The following is a 13,092-nucleotide window of genomic DNA, read 5'->3' as shown; positions in this document are numbered from 1 at the left end:
TAAAATGTATTTTATCCCCAGGGGTACAGGTCTGTGAATTGCCAGGTTTACACACTTCACAGTGAGACACATACTTTGAGAGTAATAACCCATGAACCTACTTCCCTCATAGAGCTAGATGAAGTTTTGTTAAATTTATTTGTGGGTGTTGTGTTGTGTTTTGTTTTGTCTTAGTTTTCTTTCTGATGAACAATTTGGGAGAAATTTTGGAAATGATTGAACTAACTGGTTGAATTTGTATGGTATATAAAATGAATAGAGGTTAAAAACTATGTAAATTTTTGTCAGAATATATGAACTATATGAATTTTGGCAGAATATATGAATATATGAGGCTGTTATAGCTACATAGCTTTTACCTTTTTAAGCAATATTGATATGTTACAAAGATGTTAAATAAAAATACGATGGTATTTAAATTCTCTATTTGAACTTATACTAGAATATTCAACCTTTATACCATGGATAATCTGTTACAGCTGTTTTTGTTGCACCTGTTTTCCTGCTTAATAATTAAATTTCCTGAATCTTAAAATTGGCCCTGTTTCCATCAATTCATCACAGTAATGACAGTTCATTGCTATCTAATACTAATTTCACTTATTTAATATTCCTTTATTTTTTTTTTAGCTCACTGAAATGCAAGCTGAGAGTAGTTATTATAGCCCTCAGAAAGTAAAATCCAGAGAAGTATTGTGTTGGGAACAAGAAGGAACTACAGTTGAGGTAATCTTTCAATATTGAACATATATATTTAAAACTTTTTTGAATGGTCCTTATGTTAATATTTAATAAATGCAGGCTTTTATCATAGTTGTGTGTTTTAAAATATATTCACATTTTTTTCTATTTTAGTCATCAGTAGTATTGGGTTGAAATAATTATTACTTTAACAGATTCTACTATAACATGCAACATGAATTCTTTCATTTTTACATTTAACTTGTGTGAGCTCATATGTGTGTGTATTAATGTTCATAAGGTGCCAGTCATTGAGGATACAGAGATAAGTAAGATGTTTCTTAATTTAGTAGGGTTTATGATCTGAGGAGAATAAATTTGGAAAATCCATAATCCTAAAGAAGTTTCTACTAATTCAGTAATTCTACAAGGAAAGCCTGTAACTTTTTTGAGCTTGTAACATTTTTATGAAATTCAGATTCTTAAGTTCTAATGTTTCCTTCCCTCTTACAGGCCCTTATGATGGGAGAGCCTTTCTTTGATTGCCAGATTGGTTTTGTAGGTTGCAGAGCCTTGTGCCTTAAAGGAATTATGGGTGTTAAAGATTTTGAAGAGAATATGAATAGAAGTGAAACTGTAAGTCAAATTCACCCCCTTTCCCCCTTTTTTGGATAGAATACAGGGATAATGAAGTGCTTATTGAAGTGTTTAACCATACCAAAAAATCTGTTAGACTGCATACATCTTTGGCTTAAGAGGAACTTTACTGTTTTCCCCTGTAAGAAATTACAGAGCTCAGGGGAATTTAGAAAGTTGGTAGCACTTAACACCTGGACAGTATTTCCAAATACTTTCCAATTCATAAATGTTTCTTCTTTCTTGTTTATGGCAGCTACTTGGAGTTCCTTTTTGGTTTGTTAAAATGTTCTTTGCCAAGATAGGCAGTGAAAATGGAGACAGCATTCCTTGTCTTTTTACAGGATTTAAAGTTGTAGTGATTTCTATTGACTACTGAATGGGTGTTATAAAACCAAGGTTTTATTTTCTTTAACAGTTAAATGATTTTTCCTCCTGTTCAAAAATTTTGCATTTATTTTCAGGAAGCCTGTTTCTTTATTTGTGGTGAAAATTTGAGTATGAAAGGATTGACATATCTTACAAATTCATTGTTTGATTACCGAAGCCCAGAAAATAATGGTACTCGTGCTGAATTTATCTTGGATGCAGCTCATCATAAGGTCAGAGAATATATATTTGAGCCAATTTCTAGGCTGTGTTTAGGTGGACATATTGTGTGAATACTTGTAATTGCCATTTTTCTTCTCAAGTAATACATTTGAATGCTAGTTGTTTATTGAAGCATTTAGAATATTTTTGTCCTGCTTCTGCATCTAGAGAAGTTTGATGTGTACACAAAGGTCTCTACTTCTGGATACTGTGTAGTCAGTTAGTTTGTTTATCCATTCCCAACTGTAAAAATAGTCATGGGGGAAACTTGTAGAATGATCTTTTAATTGCAGTTACTTTGGGATTTGGCATTAATGGGAAGAGATGAATTTCACATTTTACTATGTATGCGTCTTACTGTTATTTGAATTTTACATGTAAAATTAATGTACTTTTAGGGAATAAATTTAGAAATTCAGAAAAGGTTACCTGAAGATTAGTATAAAAGAATAAATAATACATATTTTAATGCATTTTACTACATTTACTTTTGTAAAGAATTTAATTTTAAGTTGCATATTTCCATATCTTTTAAATATTTTAGGTATATCTTTAGTATTTGAGTTTCATATAAGCATACTGGAATATGTAAGGTTTAAATATATTAGAGAGTATACACTGGACAGTTTTGTGATGGTCACGGTTGTACTATCCTATTCCATTATAGGTATTCATTAACCAGACATTACTGATAAAGTGGTCAAAATGTCTAGTAGAATTATGGATGCTTTCTTGTGTTGTCTTTAGTAGAGTTAACATTAACTTTCTTAGAAATGAATTCTTTGGATAGCCTCTGTTCTTTTGTTTTGGTAATCCTTTGAGTTGATATTTGAGTTCTATATAAAGATGTATGTTTGATTCTTGACTTATCAGGTTTTAAACTCAGTCTCTTTGATAGAATGTGTGTTCTGTTTGTTTTCCTTTGTGCCCGCAGGAGATATACACTGAGATAGCTGGAATGCAAAGGTTTGGGGCTTTTTACATGGATTACCTGTATACAATGGAGAACATCGGTGGCAAAGGTACTAGTTTCTTTCCTTTATGTTTGCTTTTCCTTGAACAACAGAAACAAAAGACTGTTCAGGCTCAGTTGGTCCTTGACCGGCTGTAATCTGTTACATCAGCTTTACCTTCTGTTACTTTGGAGAATGGTGTAATTATAATAGCATGTTACAATTTTTCTTAGACACTTAGATTCTTAGTCCTTTCTTTGTGTAGTTGATTGAGAAGACATTTTATATAACCAACCAGATTTAGTTCTGTTATGTGCCAAATATTAAAATTTTGATATATCAGATTTCATGTTTCATTATGTTGTCAAAAAGCATAAACATTTCTCTTTCTGTATTAAATACGTTTCAAAGTTTATGTAGATCTTTTTATTAAAAAAACTGTTGTTTCAAGCAGAATAGTGGAAATAAATTCTTTTGGAGATTATGAACATTGTCTTATATGTTTTATAAGCAATCATATGTTTTTAAAAATTTTATTGATACTTTACATGTTCATCAGTATACTCTGTTGTGCTTATTCCCATCTTTTTTCATATTGGAACCTTATGAAAATAGGTTTATCCTTTTATGTTAATTTTTCATATATTAATGATTTTTATATGTTAGGTGATGAGTTTGATATAGTGAATGCTAAGAAGACCAAAGCATTTTTTAGGAGACTAATAGGTAGTGTTTATACGCTTAAATAAATGATTATAATATAGCACATTAAGAACAATAATTAGGGGTGCCTGGGTGGCTCAACAGGTTAAAGCCTCTGCCTTCGGCTCAGGTCATGATCCCAGGGTCCTGGGATCGAACCCCGCATCGGGCTCTCTCTCGGCAGGGAGCCTGCTTCGTCCTCTCTCTCTCTGCCTGCCTCTCCGCCTACTTGTGATCTCTCTCTGTCAAATAAATAAATAAAATCTTTAAAAAAAAAAAAAGAACAATAATTAAAGTGGAGAGTTAAGAGAGGTCTAGGTCAGAAAGTGACTACTTTTATCGATTGGGTTAAAGACTTCACAAAGGAGTTGATCATGAGAAATCATTAAGTTTTGTTAGATGAAAACAGAAGGAAAGAGCAGTAACTTTCTGCTTCCTCCTTTTGTAATAGATTTCTAAATGTTGGTATCTCATTGATCAAACCTTGGGTTTACTTCTTTCCCTAAACTCTTTGCTGAGGTTCTCTCATTCTTTTCCATTGATTTGGTACCTTTTATATGTTGTTGATGCACATATTTATAATTTTAGTCCAGATTTCCTTCATTTAGAATTAAATATCCATTGCATATTTGGTATATTTACTTCTTTATCTATCTCACAGATATTTCAAAACTGAATGTGTTCAAATAGAAATATTAAAATCCTTATGACTGCCCACTGCCTTCTGCTTTTCCCTTAGTTTCAATATTCTTATCTTGGAAAATTGTTCTTCTGTATTCTGGTTACTCAAGCTAGAAACCTAGGAATCATTGTGACACACTTCTTTCCTAGCTTCTGGTCCATCAACACATTTTTGTCACATTTCATCTATAGATGGTCAGTGACTTCTTGTAAACTCCACTGTTACTACTCTCTTTTGATCTGTTGTCCTCTCTACATTTGAATAGCTTTTTACTGGCATCTGTCTCCCCATGCTTTCAGATTAGTTTAATTCTGTGCTTCAAACACTCACTCACTGACTTTGCATTGCTTTATTTAAAAATAATGTTTAAATTGTGTACCAGATTTTGGTCTTGAGTTACTTGGAGGATAGTGATAACCACTAAGGAAGATAGATACAAGTAGGATTTTTGGAGGAAAAGATGTGTTTGGAGGTACCTGTGGACATTGAAGTAGAGATATTCACTAACCAATTATATATAGGAAAGGGCAACTAAGAACTTCACAAATTGTTATAGTGTCATAGTTACCTAATACAGGATGGTAGGTTTCTTCTGGTTCAGTTTGAAGTCTTCTGCATGTGTTATGGATTCCATATCTTGTGAGGAGGTTGGAATATCAAGTAGTTGTCCTTCAGGGGAAGGAAAAAAGCACTAAAAATTTATTATGTGCATATGTTGCTACTATACTTTCTAAAAGATAGAAGCATAGTTTATATTTGCTTATGTATGTTCAGTGTGAGAAACTGGTAATTGGTTAACTTTTCAATTTTTCATATTTTTCATTTCCAAGAATAGGATACAATGTTACAAATATTTTAGTCCTTAACTTTTTTTCCAACAACTATTAGAGTATAACATACAAATTGGAAATCGCTATATGTTTATATATGAAATAACAAAGAATTATAATGGAAATACCTGTGTGTAATAAATTTAAATTATTTTTTGTCTGTGGTCCTGAGACTAAAGATTAAACTGCAGTCCCTTGTTTGAAATTATAGAAAAGTAATTTTGAAAAATAACTTTTGAAAAAGTTTTTAGCAAGTGTGGATACAGGGGCACCTAGGTGGCTCAGTTGGTTAAGCATCTGCCTTTGAGTTAGGTCATGATCTCAGGGTCCTGGGATCGAGCCCTGCATCAGGCTCCCTGCTCAGCAGGTAGTCTGTTGCTCCCTCTCCTTCTGATTTTCCTCCCTGCTTATGCTCTCTCTGTGTCTCAAATAAATAAATAAATTCTTAAAAAAAGTGTGGATACAGAACTTTTGTGTTTAAATGGGCCTTCCTAGATTCTAAAGGTATTAAGTGCTGGGAAGCCTTTCTTGCCTATTTCTGTTTGAATAAATAAAGTGGCTTAAGAATTAGAAATTACCAAGCTTAAGAGTCCAGGAGTCCAAGGTGATGGAGGAGTAGGAGACTGTAGTTTTGTCTGGTTCCAGGAGTTCAGCTTAGATAGCTTTGAAATCATTCTGAATACCTGCAAACATAATTGGAGATCTAAGAAAAGAATAGCTGCACCTCTACAAATAGAAAAGCAAATACTTTCTGCAAGAATGACAAGATGGAAAAACCACCTCAGAAAAGAGGACAAGAGGGAGCACTGACTACCAGGGACCTAATCAGTATAGATATAAGCAAGATGTTGGAACTAGAGTTCAGAATAACAATGATAAAGATAACTAGCTGGGCTTGAAAAAAGCATAGAAGACACTAGAGAATCCCTTTTGGGAGAAATAAAAGAAATAAAATCTAATCAAGTTGAAATCAGAAAGGCTGTTAATGAGATGCAATAAAAATTGGAGGCTTGAACTCTAATTCTGAGGCAGAAGAGAGAATTAGTGATATAGAAGACTAAATGATGGAGAATGAAGAAGCTGAGAGAAACACCTGGGTGGCTCAGTCAGTTAAACATCTACCTTCAGCCCAGGTCATAATCCCAGGGTTCTGGGATCAAGTTCTCTATCAGGGTCCTTGCTCAGCATGGATCTGCTTCTCCCACTGCTTACTGCTTACCCTACTTGTGTGCTCTATCGTTCTCTCTGACAATTAAATGTATAAAATCTTAAAAAAAAAAAGTTGAAGAAAGAGAAAGAAACAACTACTGGATCATGAAGGGAGAATTCAAGAGACAAGTGATACCAGAAAGTGAAACAATAGAGTAATTGGGATCCAGAAGATGAGGAAAGAGAGAGCAGGGTAGAAGGTATATTGGAGCAAATTATACTGGAGAACTCCCTAACTGGGGGAAGGAAACAGGCATTCAAATCCTGGAGGCACAGAGAACCCTCCTCAAAATCAATAAAAATAGAACAACACCTCAATATATAATAGTGAAACTTGCAAATCTCAGAGACAAAATCCTGAAAGCAGCTTGGGACAAGAAGTCCGTAACCTACAAGAGTAGAAACTTTAGAATGGCAGCAAACCTATCCTCAGAGACTTGGCAGGCCAGAAAGGACTGACATGATATATTCAGGATGCTAAATGAGAAAAATATGCAGCCAAGAACACTTTATCCAGTGAGGGTGTCATCAAAATAGAAGGAGAGATAAAAAGCTTCCAGGACAAACAAACTAAAATAATTTATGATAACTAAACCAGCCCTGAAAGAAATATTAAAGTAGATCCTTTAAGTGATCAGAGAGCCCAAAAGTAACATAGACCAGAAAGGAACAGAGACAATATACAAAAACAGTGACTTTATAGGTAATACAGTGGCACTAACTTCCTATCAGTAGTTGCTCAGAATGTGAATGGACTAAATGCCCCAATCAAAAGACACAGGGTGTCGGATTGGATAAAAAAACAAGGCCCATCATACGCTATCTTCAAAAGACTCATTTTAGACCCAAAGACACCTCCAGATTGAAAGTGAGGGGGTGGAAAACCATTTATCATGCTAATGGACATCAAAATAAAGCTGGGATGGCAATCCTTATATCAGACAAATTAGATTTTGAACAAAAGACATAAAAGATGAGGGACACTGTATCATAATTAAAGGGTCTATCCAACAAGATCTAACAATTGTAAACATTTATGTCCTTAACATGAGAGCAGCCAATGACATAAACCAACCAATAACAAAATTAAAGAAACACATTGATAATAATATAATAATAGTAAAGGACTTTAACACCCTCCTCACTGCAATCGACAGATCATCTAAGCAGAAGATCAACAAGGAAACAAGGGCTTTGAATGACACACTGGAGCAGATGGATTCACAGTTAAGTTCAGGACATTTCAACCTAAAGCAACAGAATACACATTCTTCTCAAGTGCACATGGAACATTTTCCAAAATGGACCACATCCTGGGTCACAGATCAGGTCTCAATTGGTACCAAAAGATCTCCAGAATAGATCACATCTTGGGTCACAGATCAGGTCTCAGCTGGTACCAAAAGATCATCCTCTGCATATTTTCAGACCACAGTGCTTTGAAACTTGAACTCAATGACAAGAGGACATTTGGAAAGAACTCAAATACATGGAGGTGAAAGAACATCCTACTAAAGAATAAATGGGTCAACCAGGAAATTAAGGAAGAATTAAAAAAATTCATGGGAACAAATGAAAATGAAAACAAAACTGCTCTGAACCTTTGGGATGCAACAAAGGTGGTCCTAAGAGGTAAGTATGTAGCAATACAAGCCTTTATCAAGAAACAAGAAAGGTCTCAAATAAAAAACCCAACCCTTCACCTAAAGGAGCTGGAGAAAGAATGGCAGATAAAGTCTAAAGCCAGCAAGAGAAGAGAATTAAGAAAGATTAGAGCTGAAATCAATGAAATAGAAACCAAAAGAACAGACCAGATCAATAAAATTAGGAGATGTTTCCTTGAAGGAATTAATAAGATTGCTAACCCCCTAGGCAGACTTATCAAAAAGAAAAGAGAAAGGACCCAAATAAATAAAATAATGAGTGAAAGAGGAGAGACTATTACCAATACCAAACAAATACAAAGAATTTAAGAACATATTTTGAACAACCATATTCCAACAAATTAGGAAGTCTGGAAGAAATGGATTCATTCCTAGAGATGTATAAACTATCAAAACTGAAATGGAAAGAAATAGAAAACCTTAATGGACTCATAACCTGCAAGGAAATTGAAGCAGAAATCAAAAATTCCACAACAAACAAGAGCCTAGGACTGGATGGCTTCCCAGGGGAATTCTGCCAAAAAGCTAAATAATACCTATTCTTCTTTCAAAAAATAGAAATAGAAGAAAAACTTCCAAACTCTATGAGGCCAAGATTACTTGATCCCCAAAACCAGACAAAGACCCCACCAGAAAGAATTACAGACCAGTATTCCTGATGAACGAGGATGCAGAATTCTCACCAAAAGACTAGCCAGTAGGATCCAACAGTACATTAAAAGGGTTATTCACCACAACAAGTGGAATTTGTTCCCATGCTACAAGGGTGGTTCAACATCCACAAATCAATCAACATGATACACTACATTAATAAAAGAAAGGACAAGAACAGTATGGTCCTCTCAATAGGTGCAGATAAAGCATTGACAAAGTATAGCATAGTTTCTTGATTAAAACTCTTCACAGTGTAGGTATAGAGGGAACATACCCCTGGATCATAAAAGCCATGTATCAAAAGCCCACAGAGAATCTTGTTCTCAATGGAGAAAAGCTGAGAGTTTTTCCCCTAAGGGCAGGAACACACAGGAATGTCCATTCTCACCAGTGTTGTTCAACATAGTACTAGAAGTCCTAGCTTCAGCAGTCAGATAACAAAAAGAAATAAAAGGCATCTGAGTGGGCAGAGAAGTCAGACTCTCACTCTTCACAGAGGACATGGTATTCTATGTGGAAAACCCAAAAAACTCCTGCCCCAAATTGCTAGAACTTGTACAGGAATTCAGCGAAGTGGCGGGATATAAAATCAATGCATAGAAATCAGCTGCAATTTTATATACTAACAATGAGACAGAAGAAAGAGAAATTAAGGAGTCAATTCCATTTACAATTACAAAATCCCCAAACCCATGAGATACTTAGGAATAAACCTAACCAAAGAGGCAAAGGATCTGTACTCAGAAAACTAAAAGAACACTCATCAAAGAAATTGAGGAAGACACAAAAAATGGAAAAATGTTCCATGCCCCTGGATTGGAAAAACATATTTTTAAAATGTCTTTGCTGCCTAGAGTAATCTATATATTCAATGCAGTCCTTATCAAAGTTCTGTCAACTTTTTTCACAGGGCTGTAACATACTAAAATTTGTATGGAGTCAGAAAAGTCCCTGAATGGACTTTTATGTCCATTTATGTCCAAAGGAATGTTGAAAAAGAAAACCAAACCTTGATGGCATCACAATTCTGGACTTCGAGCTCTATTACATAGTTGGAATCATCAAGACATTATGTTACTGGCACAAAAACAGCCACATAGATCAATTGAACAGAACAGAGAACCCTAAAATGGATCTTCAGCTCAGTGGTCAACTCATCTTCAACAGAGCAGCAAAGAATATCCAATGGAAAAAGGACCTTTCTCTTTCACAAATAGTGTTGGGAAATTGGACAGCCACATGTGAAAAATGAAACTGGACTTTTCTTTTGCTATGGATAAGAATGGACTCAAAGTGGATGAAAGGCCCAAAAGTGAGATAAGAATCCATCAAATCCTAGAAGAGAACACAGGCAGCAGCCTCTGTGACCTCATCTACATCAACTTCTGGCTAGACATGTCTCTAAAGGCAAGGGAAGCAGGGCAAAAATGAACTATTGGGACTTGATCAAGATAAAAAGCTATTGTACAGCAAAAGAAACTAGAAAAAAACAAAAGACCAACCTACAGAATGGGAGAAGATACTTACAAATGTCTTAACAGGTAAAGGGCTAGTATCCAAAATGTATAAAGAACTTCTCAAACTCAACACCCAAAGAATAAAAAATCCAGTCAGGAAATGGGCAGAAGATGTGATCAGGCATTTCTCCAAAGAAGGCCTACAAATGGCCAACAAACACATGAAAAAATGCTCCACATCACTTGGCATCAGGGAAATACAAATCAAAACCACAGTTAGATACCCCCTCAAACTGGTGAGAATGGCCAAAATTAACAAGGCAAGAAACAACAGATGTTGGTGAGGATGTGTAGAAGGTGGAACCCTCTTATATTATTGGTAGGCATGTAGGCATACAGGCACTTTGGGAAACACTATGGAGGCTCCTCAGAAAGTTCTAAATAGGGCTACCCTATGGCACAACAGTTACACTATTAGGGATTTACCCCAAATATACAAAAGTAGTAATCTGAAGGGCCAGCTGAACCCCAGTGTTTATAGCATGATGTCCACAATAAGATGTGTATATATATAATGGAATACTACTCAGCCATCAAAAAATATGAACTCTTGCCATGTGCAATGACGTGGATGGAACTAGAGGGTATTATGCTAACTGAAATAAGTCAGAGAAAGACAATTATAGAATTTCACTCGTGGAATTTAAAAAACAAAACAGAGGATCATAGGGGAATAAAGGGAAAAACAAGATGAAATCAGAGAGGGAGACAAACCATGAGAGACTCTTAATTATAGGAAACAAACTGAGGGTTGATGGAGGGGAAGGGGGGGTAGGGGAATGGGGTACCTGGTGACACAGTATTACTATGTCAGTTGTATCTCAGTAAAGCTGAAAAAAAAAAACTAGAAATCACCATATGTTGTCATTCATAATGTGGAGTTATGTATTAAGAAGAAATCTCTAATGTACGGAGTATACATATTAGTTAAGGAGAAACACCTATAGGTAGAGCCAGTATTTTTTTTTAAGAGATAACCGTTGGTTTCCACTTCAGTATATGGGTAGATAAGGGATTGAAGAATTTGGGTTTTGTATCATGTAGGCATAGTAATTTTGGTCTAGAAAAAGTTGGTCATAGTAATTTTGTTCTAGAAAAAGTTTAAAGCCAGTAAAACCCATTGTTGTCTTCCACGATCACTATACAACTGTCACAGTGCCCTGTGAACATTTTTTTTCAGCAAAATTTCTAAGATGAAATAGTAAAATGCAATTTCTTCTACTCAGCCTTTCTAATTAACATATTAGTATTGTGTATAGAATTATTGGATATTAGCCAGTTAGATTTTAGAGACTAATTTTCTAAGAATGAGCATTTAAATTTTTTGCACTTCTTGTAACATTAAATAGATTATGGGAATAATTGTTATTTGAAGCAATGTTTTTTTGTTAATCACCATCTCATTTGTGTAGAGAAAAAATGTAGATTAACAATGTTCTTTGTATTCAGTTAGTGGAGAATTTTTTAAAAAAATATTTTATTTATTTATTTGACAGAGAGAGAGATCACAAGTAGGCAAAGAGGCAGGCAGAGAGAAAGGGGGAAGCAGGCTCCCTGCTGAGCAGAGAACCCGATGTGGGGCTTGATCTCAGGACCCTGAGAACATGACCTAAGCTGAGGGCAGTGGCTTAAGCCACCGAGCCACCCAGGCACCCCTGGAGAATTGGTTTTAAGGCATTAACCTGTAAGCTAAAAAGAGAAGAGTATTACAATTTAGTGTATCCGATTACTTAAAATATTAACATGAGATGTGGTTTCTTGTAGGTTCTACAAATCAACAAGACTTTTCTTCAGGAAAAAGTGAAGATATGGGAACGGTTCGGGAGAAATCTACAAAAAGCCTTGTTATAGGTCCTCTTGATTTTCGTTTGGATAGCAGTGCAGTACATAGAATTTTGAAAATGATTGTTTGTGCCTTGGAACATGAATATGAACCATATGGTGGGCTAAAACCAGGTTTGTTTTTGTCCTCATTTTGAATCTCTTGCTAGTTGATTTGAATGATTATATAATCCAGTTTGTTGTAGTTTGCTAAATTATCTTTTTTTGTGTAATTTGCCTGTCTGATTTTCATGTATTTAGTTGTATGTAGAAGTTATGGGAGAGGTCAAGATTTGGAAATTATTTACATAAGTACTTTATTTACCAGTATTTGTCAGGATTTTAGTACTGCACTTTTGTATACTTTTCCTCATGTATATTCCTGAAATAATGATCATTTTCCCACTTCGTGGTTTCTGAAGAGCAGACATGAAGATGGACTCTGAACATACAAGCTTAGATTTAAGGAGACATAGCTCTTACTGGTAAAAAACAATTTGTGGCTTACCTAATTTTTTCAATGTAGCATGAAACTGTCAGAGTTTCCTAAATACAAATTCATTTTTTATACAATAAAGCACTCTCTATTAGGACATAATAGCATGTAAAGGACCCCTCTGACATTAGACAATGGCTTGAATTCTGACTCCTGCTTTTAGTGTTAGGAAATTTAAGTAACATCACTGATTTTTCATTTCTCTTAGTAATGAGTTTAATAATTGGGCTAGTGATGGTTAAATTGTCTCCTCAATATCTATTATTCTCTTATTTTATAGTAAAAGAAGTTTCTGTGATAGCAGTTCTTTTTTTTAAAAAATTTTATTTATTTATTTGACAGAGAGAGATCACAAGTAGATTGGCGGGGGGAAGCAGGCTTCCTGCTGAGCAGAGAGCCCAATGTGGGGTTCAATCCCAGGACCCTGGGATCGTGACCTGCGCTGAAGGCAGAGGCTTAAGCCACTGAGCCACTCAGGTGCCCCCTATAATAGCAGTTCTTATGATAAAGTTAAAGATAACGCATTCCAAGTATAGTCACAGGACTTGAAGTTCTGACTACTGGGATGGGAACAGAACTTCAGTTAAGTGAATTTTTGGGCTGTGACTTTAAAAGGAAATACACACACCTTCCTTTTTTTTCTTTACCCTTACTTC

At 35.1% G+C, this 13,092-nt stretch overlaps 1 protein-coding gene across 8 annotated transcripts in view; it reads left to right on the top strand.

The window, feature by feature from the left end:
* VPS13B (vacuolar protein sorting 13 homolog B) overlaps positions 1 to 13,092 on the top strand; it is a 770,530-nt gene that overhangs the window by 96,526 nt on the left and 660,912 nt on the right. For all 8 annotated transcript variants that reach the window (XM_044245211.1, XM_044245212.1, XM_044245209.1 and 5 more), the window contains exons 9-13: positions 631 to 726; positions 1,195 to 1,317; positions 1,782 to 1,919; positions 2,843 to 2,930; positions 11,884 to 12,075. In XM_044245211.1, coding sequence (XP_044101146.1) covers positions 631 to 726; positions 1,195 to 1,317; positions 1,782 to 1,919; positions 2,843 to 2,930; positions 11,884 to 12,075 — 637 coding nt within the window. The remainder of the gene's footprint in view (positions 1 to 630; positions 727 to 1,194; positions 1,318 to 1,781; positions 1,920 to 2,842; positions 2,931 to 11,883; positions 12,076 to 13,092) is intronic.

This window comes from Neovison vison, chromosome 4 (assembly GCF_020171115.1).
Source record: "Neovison vison isolate M4711 chromosome 4, ASM_NN_V1, whole genome shotgun sequence".
NCBI classification, from domain to species: Eukaryota; Metazoa; Chordata; class Mammalia; order Carnivora; family Mustelidae; genus Neogale; species Neogale vison.
Note: the sequence above shows the minus strand (reverse complement) of the source record. Positions and strands in the feature narration are given on the sequence as shown.